The sequence below is a fragment of the Cervus elaphus genome, chromosome 9 (genome assembly GCF_910594005.1).
Source record: "Cervus elaphus chromosome 9, mCerEla1.1, whole genome shotgun sequence".
In the NCBI taxonomy this organism is placed as follows: Eukaryota; Metazoa; Chordata; class Mammalia; order Artiodactyla; family Cervidae; genus Cervus; species Cervus elaphus.
The window spans coordinates 10,446,652-10,462,385 of record NC_057823.1 but is presented as its reverse complement, the minus strand read 5'-3'; the positions used below and the strand labels follow the sequence as shown (position 1 = coordinate 10,462,385).

The following is a 15,734-nucleotide window of genomic DNA, read 5'->3' as shown; positions in this document are numbered from 1 at the left end:
TCACATAACTAAAGACCAACAATTGATGTGTTTCTGCTCTGGCAAGGATTTCCATGATACAAGCTGCTTCAGGTTCAAGTGTGATAAATGAAGAGCAGCTTTACCATGCGCAGGATCATGCTTTTGTCAAATAATAATAACCAGAATTTCTTTAACACACAAGCCCAGGGATTCACTGACGATCGGATATGCAGGAAGGCAGAAGGGCCAGAAGACTGGATACGTGTGCCCTTCTTGCGGGCGGGGACTGCAGCTGACAGTGAAGGACTGCAAGCAGTCAATAACTGGTTAAGCCAACAAATGGATTACTGTGTCTCCTGGGGACAGAATACCATACAACAGTAAAAGCAGCCCAGACAGAACATTTAAGAAGTCTGCCTAAGTGAAAAGGGCCCAGAGCAGAAGGCCCGGTGATGACCTGGCTGGGGAGCACACAGCGACCACGTCCCCGGGGATCTAAACCTGGCGGGACGGACGCCACAGGTGTGCAGTGACTCTTCCCTGTGAGCTGGGACCTCCCCCGGCTTTCTGAGTTCTCCAGGTAACACACACTGCTTCTGTAGACAGAACAGAAAAGGGAAAAGGAGCTGCGGAAGATGAGGGATCTGAAGGAAGATACATGATTCTCCCTGGAGACCCAAATGACGCCACGATGAAGGCCATGAAAGTGCCCACCTGCCCTGTGGCAGAGGAGGCAGGGCCTCCCTGCGAGCCATGCAGACCTCGGGGCCTTTTATGTTTACAGTCCCCGCCTACAAGGAGACTCCGCAGGAGGCGCAGTGCTAAAGACTCCGCTCAGTGCAGAAGAGGCAGGAATTCAGGTTCGATCCCTGGGTGAGGAAGATCCCCTGGAGAAGGAAATGACAACCCACTTCAGTATTCTTGCCTGGACAATTCCATGAACAGAAGAGCCTGGCGGGCTGCGGTCCACGGGGTTGCAAAAAGTCAGAGAAGCATGAGCAACTGAGCACACACACAAGGAGGACCATGGAGCAGGAGCGCTCAGAAGGTCCCGGCAGACCGTGACGCGTCAAGGGGAACACGGCAGGCTGGGGAGTTCAGGGCGAGAAGCCACTTGGAGGAACACAGAACCGAGGTGGGACAGCTTCCATGCTCCCGGGAGACCAGAGCTCTCCGCCCCGTCTACCAGAAATGGAAGGGAGAAAGGAATGAAGTCACTACAGGCCACCTTCTGGCTCCAACACACTGATCCACGTGGGATGCAGGACCTACGCGGAGCCCCGACGTTCCCCAAGAAAGCCTCTGCCCACACCTCTTGGCCGGGTCTTCTCATCACCAGGGGAAGCAGAGCCAAACAGAGGTCAACAGCGCCACCACACACGTGTAGACTCAAGTCCTATCCCACCACTGGGATGCTGTGCAACCCTGCGGAGGCTGAGCAGCCTTTCTGTGCCTTGATTTCTTCATTTGGAAAGAGGACAAGGACTCCCGCCGCTGGCCGCTGACATGTGGTAAGCACCCGTCAAACACTGGCCTGTCAAGTCCTATCCTCTCGCACATCACTCTCCTTCCACCAGCTCCTTTATGCTCTGAAATGCCCGCCCCATCATGACTGCATCTCAAACTACCAAGCTCCTCCTGTCCTTCACAGACAACTTCTTAGAACAGTGGCACGCCCTTGGATTTGCCAGTTTTCTGCTCTGGAACTTACGAATTCATTCATTCACTTATTAATGTGTACACATTGGACTTCCCTGGTGGCTCAGTAGTAAAGAATCTACCTGCCAATGCAGATACAGGTTCGTAACTTGAGCTCTGAGGCTCAAGAAAGGGGAGAGGCAGGCAAAGTGAGCCCAGGACTCCAGTGCAGGAGCCTCGGATGTGACAATGGGAGACACGTCCCAGGCCCGCAGAGTCAGAGGGAGAGGTCAGGGACGGGCGAGGCTCTGGAGCAAGTCCCCCAGCAGGGACTCGGGGTCACTCAGCCGCTTCAGTGAGATAGGAAGGGCAGGCACAGTGACAACAGGTCTGCCCACCCCTTGCTGAGAGGTCAGAACATCATCCCATCCTCCTGAAGGCGAGCTGGGCAGATGCGCTTGTGAGGAGGAGAACTGAGTATACACTCAGCTACTGGGAGAGGGTGATAGCAGGGAGTGGAGGAAGCTGGGGAGACACTGCCCTGCCCTCCAGGAACGACACCCAAGAATGCAGCCATCCATCGTGCAGAAACACAAGAACAGGGGCTGCTCGCCCCGAACATGTCTCTCTGTGAGGTCTCTACGGGGCACCGAGGTGGCAATCCCTTCTCCACTCCGCAGTACCTACGGAGTGCCTGCCTGGTTCTGGGCACTGGCCTCAGTGGGGGTGCAACAGTGAATAAGGGGATCCCCCCTCAGCCTCCTGGAGCTCCTGCTCTGAAGGAGGCATTAGACATGACAATGAAAACAGCGGGGCGCAAGCTGTGAGGAGAAGGCGGGATGGGGAGCGACTCAGGGGCCCACAGACACCGAGCCGCAGGGAGAGACGGCGGCCACCTCGGGCGAGCCTGCCCGAGGGGACCCCAGACGCTGAGCACCTGCGCTGAAGCTCTGGGGGAAGACGGGCCCTGACAGGCCACAAGGAGGCGCCACTGGCAAGAAAACACCCAGGGGGTGGGGTCCTGGGGGGACTGCCAGGCACAGAGGGAGGGGTACGGGGCTAAGTGCAGCCACGCGGTGGAGCAGGTGGGCGGGACAGGACAGGGACCTTGCCCAGGCCGCCTGGATGCAGCAGGGAGCAGCTTCCAGCCCCAAACTCCTGCTGAAGATCAGCGCAGCCCTGGCCTCCCCACGGACTGTAGCCCACCAGGCTCCTCTGTCCATGGGCTCCCCACGGACTGTAGCCCGCCAGGCTCCTCTGTCCATGTAATTCTCCAGGTAAGAATACTAGAGTGGGTTGCCATGCCCTTCTCCAGGGGATCTTCGCACCCAGTGATCGAACCCGGGTCTCCTGCACTGCAGGCAGATTCTTTAGCCTCTGAGCCACCAGGGAAGCTCGTAGCCCTCCTAGACAGGGCTCCTCCAGGCGTCTCAGAGAGCAGCCCCTCCCCCGTCGTTTCCATTGTCTCTTCCCCTCCTCCATCTGAGGGACCAGGCCCTGTAGAGACTCACAGGGGTGACGCCTCAGCAGTCAGGGCCCCCTACACACAGCAGGCACTGATTGCCCTCCGTGAAGGTGCCCGCTCCTCACAGTGCTCCCAACTTCCCCCAAGCGTGCCCTCCTGCTATTCTCAGTCGTGCCCAACTCTGTGACTCCATGCACTGCCGCCTGCCGGGTCCTCTGTCCATGGGATTCTCCAGCAAGAACACTGCAGCGGGTTGCCATTTCCTTCTCCAGGGGATCTTCCCGACCCAGGGATCAAACCCCAGTCTCCTACGTCTCCTGCATGACAGGCGGATTCTTTATCATTGAGCCACCAGGGAAGCCCCAAACATGCCCTGAGCCTTCCCCAAATCCCTATGTCGGCCACCCCAGGGTCCCAACATCCCTGCCATCTTCTGAGCCCTGGTGCAAATGACACCAGGACCCAGGCCAGGTGGGGTCAGCAGCTCTCCGTGCCGCCTCCCTGCTCCCCTCTGCAGGTGGCACCGTCAGGCCTCCCAGCGCCCAGCTCTGGAGAGCCCAGGGGCTCTCGGAGTTCCCGGCACCGAGCCAGGCTCCCCCGTTTCACAGTGAGTGAAAAGACAGTCCCTGCGACCACAGGGCAGAGCATCAGCTCTGGTCAGAGACCAAACCACAAAGGTAGACGAGCAAAGGCACGGGCAGGGACAGCGTAGGAATGAAGCCTCGGCCTGAAGGAGGGAAGGGCCATGGAGACAGAGCAGCGAGGGCGGCCTTCCAACCCGCGCCGCGCTCCGCACACACCTCGGCCTCTCAGCTGGCACCCGCACTCGCCCGCTCCCTCTGCATCCCACTGGGCATCCCCGGGTCACAGCTCGGCTCAGAGAGACCCTCGGTGGCTGCTGAAGGCGTATGGAGTCCCACCCGGTCCTGCTCACCGCGCTCCCGTGCCACCGTCTGGCCCTGATGGCTTAACTGCCCCCCAAACCCACCCGCACACGCACACGCACACACACAGCCGTCAAACCCTGCCTGCCCTCCCTCCCGGTCTGGCGGATGCCCCACTCTACATGCTGGGCACCTCTCACCCTGTCTGAGCACAGATCACCCCTAGTGGGGCATGTGGCTGTGTGTGTCTGCCTGCTGAAAGCCAATTACCTTCCATCCCCCGTATCAAATCTCCGGCTCTAAGAAGTAGTGCGAATTCCCCACTGAAGTGAGCGCCTCTCTTCCACGCTTACGTAGCCCCAAATTTACAAAAGAGACACTTCTTCAAGCCTAATTTATGTTAAGACTACTATACTGATTGGGCCCCCTTCCCTACATTTCACTTCTTCGAGGATGGAGTTTCACACTCACATGTTATGAGCCCCACCCACAACAGGTGGGTCAGAAAAAGGTTATTCGTGGGATGGGTGAGATTTAGATTGGCCTTGGAAGGGAGGGGCTGAGATGGGTGGAAGGTGGTCAGCCCTCCGGCAGACAAGGCTCCCACTTGGAGGTGGCAAAGTGAAGACGAGCTTGAAGCCTCTCGGGGCCTCAGTTTCCCCATCTGTAAGACATCTGCTCCTCTATCAAGTGAGAAAACGTAGATAAAGCACACTCTGCAAAGGGAAGCACTTACAAGATCTATCATCATGGTGGCTTTTATTATTGTCACCGAGACAGAAGACCAGGTTTTATCTACAAAGAACTGTTGGGATAGAAGTCAGACAAAGCTGTTAGGACGTGTGCTGCGACATCAAACCATGTTGCAGCTGGCCATGCCGAACGATCTTTTCAGCAAACAGTAAAATATTTCACCAAGTGCTGGCTACACGATGGTACACATCACTCTCGTTTTCTCTCTCAACACCAGGACAGAACAGTCTTTCAGTTCTCTTAGTTTCTGTGGTTCATTTTTATTTCACATATAATCTCACACATAGTGGGCTAAAGAAAGAAAGAAACAAAGTTGCTCAGTCACGTCTGATTTCTTCACAACCCCATGGACTGCAGCCCACCAGGCTCCTCTGTCCATGGAATTCTCCAGGCAAGAATACTGGAGTGGGTTGCCATGACCTTCCCAGGGGGCCTTCCCAACCCAGGGAATGAACCCAGGTCTCCTGCATTGCAGGCAGATTCTTTACCGTTTGAGCCACCAGGAAAGCCCACAGTATGCTAAGTACATACCAACAAAAACCCACATACAGGACTGTGAATGAAAGAATATTTTCTAGTGGCAAGAAGGCAACAGAATAAAATCAAAAAGTAGAAAGCCAATACTAGAACCTTGGTGGAAAAAGCTGCTGATTCCACGGCCTGATGTGTGAGCACCAGAGTGACCCACAGGCTTGCCCAACTCACTCAGCATCGTGGGTGTCGGCTCATCCACTGGGGAGCCCCCCTTCTGCATAGACAGTGTTCAAAATGGGGAGTATTCCCTGGTGGTCCAGTGGCTAAGATTCCACACTCCCAATGCAGGGGGCCTGGGTTTGATCCCTGGTCAGGGAATTAGATCCCATGTGCTGCAACTAAAGATCCTGCAACTAAGACTCAGCACAGCCAAATAAATATTTTTTTCATGTTCAAAATGGACACAGGAGTGTGCTGAGGGCACAGAAGCCGTTCTAACCCTTATCAAAGAAACCATCCAAAGGGAGAAACATTTGTAATCACACACACCGAAGTCAATCAGGTTCTGGGACCTCCAACACGGCTGTCTCTCGGGTGTGGGGCGACTTAGAGGCTGGTCCCAGCCCCAAAACTTCAGAGTCCTAATGGTTATACTGTCTCCAAAAGAGAGCCTCATTGTCAAGCTGTTTTCTTGTTCAATCTTTCCTCTTTAAAAACAGCCTGGAAGAACAGTTTTGTTTCCACTGGAAACGTAAAACTGAAAAGCCCATCCTCGGACTTGCCTGGTGGTCCAGTGGCTAAGACTCTGCACACCCAGTGCAGAGGGCCAGGGTTCGATCCCTGGTGAGGGAACTAGATACCACCTGCCGCAACTGGGAGTTCACACGCCACAGCTAAAGACAGTGCATGCCATAACTAAGACCCAGCTCAGCCAAATAAATAAATAAATATTAAAAGCGATGAATCAATAAGCATAGGGATGATGGCGATGACACCTCCCTGACAAGGAATCAGTGGTGAAGGGGCACAAAGGGGTGTCCAGCCATACCCCCTTACTTCCACGCAAGACCTGTGCCCCAAATCTCTCCCCAGCACCGCTCTGGGGGACCCGGGTGACCAGAGTCCAGGAGCCAGGGCTCTGACTGGCCGCAAGGGGTGGGAGAGGGGAGAGGCAGGTCCGCTCTTCCCCTCTCCTCACTTCCCGCCCAGTGGAGGCCATTCACTCCACCTCTGCCGGCTGCCACCTGACCTCCACGAGACCTCTGATCGTCTGGGAGCCCGGCCCCAGTTCAGCTGTCTGAAGGGCGGGAGCTTGGCTTTATTCATCTTGGGCCTGAGCCAGCACACTTAGTTAAGTGCTCGGTAAACATCATGGGGGTGTCCCCAGGGGACGGGCTGCATCTCTGTGTGGAGTCTAGCCCGGCCTGGACGACTGCTGCAAAGGTAAATACGGTCTGGTCTCAGTGGAGACAGCCACCGCCTGGCGCCACCCACCGGCTCCCAGGAAGGCCCGTCTGGTCCTGCTGCCTGCCCACACCACAGCTGCTTTCCACGCGCCCTCGGAGGACCCCGTTTGAGCAGCCAATCCACACACTGCTTTGACCACCAGCCCTTCTGCCCTCCGGCCCTCTCCGGCCAGGCTGCTCTGTGTCACCGCAGGGCCCATCACAGCAGATGTCTCCGAGCTAGTACCAACTCTGGCCATTCCCTGGAGAAGCAGACAGACAATCTATGCCTGTCGCTTCACTCCTCAAGAACTGCCAGAGAGCCTAACTCTCTCTTATAAAGTGGACTTGCCCAACCAGTCACCCTTTAGCTCAACAGATGATTACCAGCACCTAAAGCTGATGTTCAGTCACTAAGTCGTATCCGATTCATGCAACCCCATGGACTGTAGCCCACCAGGCACCCCTGTCTACGGGATTTCCCAGGCAAGAATACCAAAGTGGGTTGCTATTTCCTTCTCCAGGCCACCTTCCTGACCCAGGGATCAAACCCATGGCTCCTATATCGCAGGCAGATTCTTTACCAGTGAACCATCGGGGAAGCACACCCAAGGACAAATTAAAACCAGCACAGTCCATGCCTTCGTAGACACAGTCCACGCAGTGGGGAAGAAACTCCATCAATCGAAGACTCCCACCAGCACAAAATTACAAACTGGTATGTAGAAAAGTACAAGATCTCCCCTAAGGCAGTACAGAAAAGCTGGGCCAGTCTGTCAGGGTAGCGATGTGCTAGCTGAGATATGAAGAGCAGATGGGATTACCCAGAGCTGAAGAGAGAAAAGGACACTCCAGCAAGGCCATAAGAAGCATGTGCAAAGGCCCTGGGGCAAGCTACTGAAAGCAGGGCCTGGGGGCTGCAGGGCAGAGCGACAGGTCTGGGAGGGGCAGGCTACAGGGGTGCCCAGGGTGGGGCGGGGCAGGGCAGGGGCCCCGATCCAGTCCACAGACAGTGGAGGCCAGGCACCACCATCCCCTGCTTTCAGCCAGCGTGCACAAAAGGAGAACCGACTCTGTGTCAGCCAGGCCAGAACACAGCCAGTAAATCCTACGACCAAACACTGTAGGAATCCCGCCCAGCAGGCAGAGCGAGTGGCAATCCAAGGAGATGGCTGTTTGCGAAGATGGCTGTCTGTGGTCATCTGTAACCTCTGCTTCCCCCCATTAGCGAGTGGCAGTAAGAACCGGGATGGCCGTGGCGGGCCTGCACGCAGGAGCAGCCATGGGGCCTGTGAGCCAGCACATCTCCCTTCCTCCCCCGCGTCTGCGTCAGCCCCTCTCTGGGCGAGCGGACACCCGTCAGGCCCTTTTGTCTCAGGCTGATTTGTAGGCCAGGCACAGACTCCTGTGTCCCGTTTTACCAAGCCACCTTCTTCCCTCCAACCCTAAGTCACCCTAGTTAAAAGCAGGACATGTACCCCAAAGTCCCAGCCACGACAGCCCTGTGAGCTGGAGCTCCAGTTTCTCGGCTTCACCTCATTCTGTCCTGCCTCTGTCAGAAAGGCATGCCTATCTCCCCTCCCAGGATCCCCACGGCCCTGTCCGCGCAGCTGTCTCCAACACACCCAAGCAAGTCAGCCGCCCCTCCTCCAGCTTGGACCTGAGCCGCCCTGGCCTGAGCAGAGTCCGAGCTCCCTCTGGGCTGGGCGAGGCCCGCTCATTCCTCGTCAGCCTCTGGAAGCACTGAGGAGCCACGCCAGCAGGGAAACTTGCTGTCCCCTCATAAAGATAATGAGGAGGTTTTTGCATCTCCCCCACCCCCTCCCCCTTCCACTGAGACAAGATTAAAACAATAAAATTAAAATGTAGGGCTTCCCTGGAGGCTCAGTGATAAAGCATCTCCGACACAGGCTCGATCCTTGATTGGGGAAGATTCCACATGCTATGGAGCAAGTAAGCCCGGGAGCTGCAACTATTGAATCCACGTACCGCCAACTACTGAAGTCCACACCCTAAAGTCCATGCTGCGCATCAAGAAAGTAGCCTCCACTTTCTGCAACTAGAGAAGAGCCCGTGCAGCAACGAAGACCCAGCGCAGCCAAAAATAAATCGATAAAAACATAACCAAGTGATTTTCTCCCCACTAGACTCTGCAGAACCCAATGATGAAGCAGCATGAACACTGTTTAAAAACAGATGAGACTTCACACTATTGTAACGTTTGGCAGCTTCAAAATACAAACAAACTCCAAGACAGGAAACTACAGAGCAACGAAGAGCCCAGGGAGATGGTCAGAAGAGCCATATCGGCATAAGCTTGCTGGGTGCGACCTTTGGCAAATAACACAAGGTCTCTGGGCCCCGTTTACCACTTTATAAAGCCAAGGAGAAGACCGACTGGGAGAACGATCTGAGCCAACCAAATGCCTGTCCTGCTCAGTCCTTGGGAGGCTGCATGGACTCCAGGCCTTCCCAGACCTCCACAGCTGACCGCCCTCCCCAGCTTTATACTTTTCAGAGTGCAGATGGCATCGCTTCACTGTGGACATGTCTGTGCATTTCTGCATGTCCGTGCTTCCCAAGTGGCTCAGTGGTAAAGAATCCACCTGGCAATGCAAGACATGCAGGTTTGATCCCTGGGTCGGGAAGATGCCCCTGGAAAAGCAGACAGTAACCTGCTCCAGTATTCTTGCCTGGGAAATCCCATGGACAGAGGAGCCACGGTCCATGGGGTGGCAAAGAGGCGGACACAACTTAGTGACTAAAGGTCAACGACAGGCCCCTCCTTAGAACCTCCGCTCCCTGAGGCAGGGGGGTCTTCAGGGTCACAGGCATAACCTGCTGCCCGGAAAGCACCTGCCCAGAGAAGATGCCCAGTAAAAACACTTGAACGAACAAGACAATGGAGGCACACTGCGCACACATCTACCACTCTGAGGGATCCTGACACTCCACTATCGTGAAGCCGACAGAACAAGTAGAGGAGTATTCCCAATCTGCAGATGGGGAAACTGAGGTACAGAAAGTACTGCACAACTAAGGTCACTGAAAGAATACCCGAACATGGAAAAACAGGCACCCTGATGGGGCTTCAAAGGATAATGGGGCCCTGCGAGCACCGTCCCATGGAAGAATATCAAGCAGCTTTCTGCTCAGGTCAGGTCAGGCGGAGGGAACCCAAGACCCCTCCTTGGAGTGCGGTTCACGAGGTGCCTCTCATCTGGGAGCTGACTGGGTCTGTTGGCACAGCCTGAGGCACCAGAGAGTGGACACTCCATCCGGTGCGTGCGTGCTAGGTCACTTCAGTCACATCTGCCTGTTTGCAACACTATGGACCACAGCCCACCAGGCTCCCCCGTCTATAGGATTCTCCAGGCAAGAATACTGGAATGGGTTGCCATGCCCTTCTCCAGGGGATCTTCCCAACCCAGGGATCGAACCCATGTCTCTTATGTCTCCTGCATTGGCAGGCAGGTTCCTTACCACTAGCGCCACCTGGGAAGACCACTCTATTCAGTTCAGTTCAATTGCTCAGTTGTGTCCAACTCTTTGCGACCCCATGGACTGCAGCACGCCAGGCCTCCCTGTCCATCAACAACGCCCGGAGTTTACTCAAACTCATGTTCATTAAGTCGGTGATGTCATCCAGCCATCTCATCCTCTGTCGTCCCCTTCTCCTCCTGCCCTCAATCTTTCCCAGCATCAGGGTCTTTTCAAATGAGTCAGTTCTTCGCAGCAGGTGGCCAGAGTACTGGAGTTTCAGCTTCAGCCTCAGTCCTTCCAATGAACACCCAGGACTGATCTCCTTCAGGATGGACTGGTTTGATCTCCTTGCAGTCCAAGGGACTCTCAAGAGTCTTCTCCAACACCACAGTTCAAAAGCATCAATTCTTTGGCATTCAGCTTTCTTTATAGTCCAAGTCTCACATCCACACATGACTAAAGGAAAAACCCTCTATTCGGTACATCTGATCAAAGATGCTCACTCACTTCCCCCATCAGCTGATCGGGATTAAGAACCAGGCATGGAAAAAGTTGTTTTAAAGCTCAAAGCTGGGGCAGAAGAGACAAAACTTACATGTTCTTTGCGTGACTGGGAGCCACATAGTCAACAAAAACCAGGTTGATGTGGGTCACTAAGACAGAGACAGCCGGGATCTCTGGATCTTACAGGGTGGGCCAGGTTTACTCTAAAGCCTGACTCTCTACCCCATCCACCCCCAAGTTATACCGCATTAGCATCTGAGTGAGATAAAGAAACTAGCGATTACTTTGGAGGGAGAAACAAGGGAGGAAAGGACAAACAAGGGTCCCAAGCCCTGAGCCTTCACTCCAGACACATCTGCTGGGTGATGCTGTGGGCGGGGCTCCCAGTGGGCCGCCTGGAAGAGCAGAAACTGCAGGGCTCTGCAGGCAGACACAAGTGGGTTTAGCTCCATCTCTGCACTCAGCAGCAATGGCACTTCAGCGAGTTATTAACACTTCATCTCTCTGAGTCTCTGTTTCCCGTTTGTAAAATGGGAATAAAAGCTCCTCGGAAGAGTGGCACGCATTAACAAGAAGTGAGGAGCGACCAAGCTGTGTGCCACAACGACCAAGCCTGTGCTCTGGAGCCTGCAAGCCACAACCACTCAGCCCTCATGTCTAGAGCCTGTGCTCCATGGCAAGAGAAGCCACCGCAATGAGAAGCCTGCGGACCACAACTAAAGGAAGCTGCGCGCAGCAACAGACACCGGCACAGCCCAAAATAAGCAAAATAAAAATAAATATTTTTTAAAAAGAAACTCATGACAAAGAGGAAAGGAAGGAAGAAGGAACTCCGTGAGCGCTGAGCAGACTCATTACCACTGGGCCCAATGCTCTCCTCCCGTTACCACTGCTCCTTCGGTCTGGGGGCCACGTAAGGGACCCACAGAAGGTACACGGGGGAGAACTCCCAGTGGAGCTGAGCGGAGATCACACCAAAGAGGCCTCTGGGGCAGACAGCATTCGACAGGAGGTCGCGGCATGAGGCTCTGGCCAGGGAGTCTGGGGTGGGAGAGGAGGTTAGAGTGCTCTGCACCAGAGGCGGGAACACACAGAAAGAAAGGATGCAAGCAGGAGAGAAGACGGTAAAGGCTGAGGGCGGGCTACAGTGGCTGACAAGTGTTGCAGGGCTCGAGGAGGACCAGCCCCAAAGATAGGCCACTCAGGTTAAGGTCAGCAAGGCGGCCGGTAAACTACAAGAGCACCTGGGACAAAGAGGGTAAGAAACACAGGTGCACTTCTGGGCAGGCTGCAAGAGGAGAGGTAGAGGGGGGCATGGGAGAAAGAAAAATCAATGAGATGTTGACGGAGGGAAAAAAAAAATCACCGTTAAAGGAAGAACTATCCACTCTTCAAATTGACAAGATTTATATTCAGGGTCAGCAGAGACTATATGGGGCGAGGACATCACAGATACAGCTGAGTAGGGAGCAGAGCAGGAATGAGGCTGATAAGAAAAACCCAGACAGGGCTGGAGGCAGAGGAAAAACACCCCACCCTCCACAAACTCACTGGCTACTAGCTTCACTCACCTTCAACTGGCCATTCACATTCCAATGCTGCCCTACACCTCAATCCAGCCAGCTCACGGCCTCCTGATCCAGAGGGGGCTCCCCTACTGCCCCCAAACAGAAACTACCCTGGAATCATACCCATGCTTCCCCAGTAATAATCGTGAACTTTTGGGAGGCCCTCAGCTAGACTGGAAGCGGCTGGTAGATCTGGGTCGACAGGAATCCGTGGTGCAGCGCTTCACTTAACAAGTGTCAACAGTTGACAAGATTATCCAAGGAAGAAAGTCTGGCCATGGCATTATTCAACAAATGTACAGAGAAAGAAACAGGAAAAAGCACACCAGCCAATGAATGACCTGAACTTGTCAGAGACCAGGGGATCCACTCGGTGGAGCTCCCTACCCCCAAGGCCCAGATCCCTGGCCAGATGGAGAGAAGAAAGGCCACCCGTGAAGGGTGCTGGGTGGTGTAACTCCTCGGTCCTTGCTTCACGGGTTTACCTAACACCCCCTGGGTGCTGAGCACAGTCAGGGGCGCTGAGCAAGAGGCCTGCGCCTGGTCGAATGGGGACACAGCAGAGAGACCCACAGACGTCTGTGGACCACGGCTGGTGCCGATGGGTGGTGTCAGGGCAGCACACTGCTGCGCGAGGGGGCTACTTAGGACAGGTAAGCAGCGAAGGCCTCTCAGAACAACACGTGAGCTGCCACCTGAAGGGAGCCAGGCTCTGGCAGCATCAAGGGAAGAAACAGGGATGGACGCTTCAGGAAGGAGGAACAGCCTGCAGGACACCGGGAGGACAGACAGAGCTCAGGCTATGGGAGGAGAAAAGCCACAAGAAGGGCTGCAATGTGGGTGCCAGAGTGGGGAAGAGGCAGGAGAGGCTGACAGGTACCTGGCCACCAGGGATTCCTGCAGGGCGGTGGCGAGGTGGCGGTGTTGCGGGGGCGAGGGGGTGGATTGGGACTTTAGTCTAAAGGATTCTAAGCAGGTGAATCACATGACCTGATTCAGGTTTTCACACCTGACCTCACAGCAGCCTTTCTCTAAAAACCACTGCCATTCTCTAAAGCTAATCCTTCATCGGTAAAGAATCCCCTCTCTGTTGTGTGGATAAGCACAAGTTAGAAATTATTTAATAAACTCTAAAGCACTCAATTAACATTAGCTACTGTCATCAAAGTGCAAATTAAGGCAAGTGTCATTTGGATCGGAAGCTTTAAAAACCAGAGGCGCTTCATCATTAAATGAGCCTATGGGTGTTTCACCCCCCCATACCCTAAAATGCAGCGACTGGCCATTAATAATAATATGCAACATCTGCAGGGAACTTAATAGTTTACAGAGCACTTTCATATCTGTTAATTAATAACCACAGGTCTCCAGTGCTTTGAATTTAGTGACAGTGTTACAAATTGGCTAGTTCTGGCAATATCTAGCAAGTAGGCACCATCTCTCTCCATGGATCAGCTGACCAGTCATGATAATCTGCCTAAGAGCTCTTCTGGGGTTGGGCATTCTCACTGCTGTCATCTCTACTTCCAAATGTCCCAATCTGCCAGAGAAGGAAATAATGGTCCTAATTACACGATCACTGAGTGATATCAATATGCCAAGCATTGCTGTAAGCGCTTGACATGCTTAATCTTCACCTGATCCCAATACTTTTTTAATATTCCCATTTTCCAAATAAGGTGACTGAGGCATGGAGAAGATAAGGGCGTCATCCAAGGACACCCAGAGAAGTAAGACCCAGAGCCAAGATCTGAACACGTGATAATGTAACCCTGTGTCCTCACTCTGAATCCCAACGCTGTGCTAGATCATTCTGGCAAACTGCATAAAATTTGGTGCCTGGTACGACACAGAAATTCAGCAAATAAGGGCAGCTGTTATCAGCAGGACATGGGTACTTTCTAGGTCCCACGAGTGTGTCACCTCCAGGAGAGCAGCGACCTTGTTAGTCTGGGTGACTGCTGCGCTCCCAGCACCTGGCCCTATGCACATTTGAAGGATGGGTAAATGAATGAACGTGCCTCCCAGAAGGCAGGGCTGCCTGTGCACGGCTCTCACTTCAGGTCTGTGTCGCCCCTCGGTAAGAGCATCAGGCTGATCTGAGGCACAGCAAGGAGTCCGGAGACTTGAGACCCCCAACTCCCTTTCACAGCGCAGGGGTGCCGGAAGGGGCTCCCAAGGGACGAGACGAGTCCGGGGTCGCAATGCTGGTGGGTCCCGGCTCCGGGGGGGCTCTGCCCTCCACCGCGGCGGAAATGCTGGCCGCCCCGGCGCTGGGACCCGACAGGAGACAAAGACCCGTGGGGCCGCCGCACCCGCAAAAATGCTCGTGCCCCTCGCCCACCTCACCGGGAGGCAGCCGAATGCTACCATGCATCACCCGGCATGGAAGCTGCGGAGAATACCGGGCGCCGGACGGAGCCGACACGCGATGCGGCCCTGCCTGCGGGGTTGCCGCCCGCAGAGGGTCGCCAGGGTGCGGGAGGCCGCGGGCCGGACCGGCCTGTCACCTTCAGGACCGCCCGCCCACTCGCCCGCTCTCCTCCGGGGACCCTCAGCGCGAGCCGCCGTCACCCTGCTGGGCCTCCCCACGCCTAGGCCTCCCCGCAGCACCCGCCTCGCGCCCCGCACGGCGACGCCGCACCCTCGCCCGTCTGGCCCGTACCTGCTGGGAAAGGGGGATGAGCGGGGCCGCCATCTTCCCGCGGACTCGGGCTCCCAGCGCCGGCGGGGAATGGGGCGGGGCCGCGCGCGCGCACTGGTGCGAGGGGCGGTGCGCGCGCAGCCGAGCCCAGGGGAGGGCGGGGCCAAAGCGGGGCGGTGCACGATCCGCTAAGCTGAAGGGGCGGGGTCGAGGGCGGGGCCGCGCGCGCCAAGCCCCAGCCGAGAGGGGCGGGGCCTGGGAGGTGCGCGGATCCGGGACCTTTGCAGAATTCCTCCTGCATTCCTTCACCATGTCTTCCAGGATTTCTCCGTTCTTGTGCCAAGGTCCCTTAGCTCTCCAGGTCCCTGGCGATTCTGGGCCCTCTGCAAGGGATGCCGTTCCCATTCCCGTGCGCCTGGCAAAAAGGATCCTCACGCTTCCCAACAAGGCGCCCAGTTCCTAGGATAGGGTGTGTGTGTCTATGTGTGTGTGTGTGTACACACCACCCTTCCCAACAACTGTTCCTAGGATAGGGGTCTCTGTGTGTGTGTGTACACCACCCTTCCCAACAAAGGGCCCTGTGTGTGTGTGTGTGTGTGTGTGTGTGTGTGTGTGTGTGTGTGTATGTGTATACCACCCTTCCCAACAAGGCACCCTGTCCCAGGATAGGGGCGTGTGTGTGTGTGTGTGTGTGTGTGTGCGTGCGTGCGTGTGCGTGTGTGTGTGTGTGTGTCATATGGGTGTCAGCTAAACAGGGTTGCAGTATTTTCACCTCTCTGCACCGCAGCAGCACCCACAACACCTGAGATTATTTCCCAACCGCCACCTTCTTGATGTGTGACCTTGGCAAGTAGCCTCTCTACACCCCTAGTCCCCACTTCTGAAAAGAGGAAATGGTAGTATGTATTTGCTGTC

The 15,734-nt window shown here is 55.3% G+C and overlaps 1 protein-coding gene across 4 annotated transcripts in view; it reads right to left on the bottom strand.

Annotated features, from left to right (window-relative positions):
- Positions 1-14,964, bottom strand: part of EPS15L1 (epidermal growth factor receptor pathway substrate 15 like 1) — a 105,529-nt gene extending 90,565 nt beyond the window's left edge. For 3 of the 4 annotated variants that reach the window (XM_043911085.1, XM_043911086.1, XM_043911087.1), the window contains exon 1: positions 14,841-14,964. In XM_043911085.1, coding sequence (XP_043767020.1) covers positions 14,841-14,873 — 33 coding nt within the window. In that variant the 5' untranslated portion in view covers positions 14,874-14,964. The remainder of the gene's footprint in view (positions 1-14,840) is intronic. The other variant, XM_043911088.1, reaches the window with a different exon arrangement.
- Between the last annotated feature and the right edge of the window lie 770 nt (positions 14,965-15,734).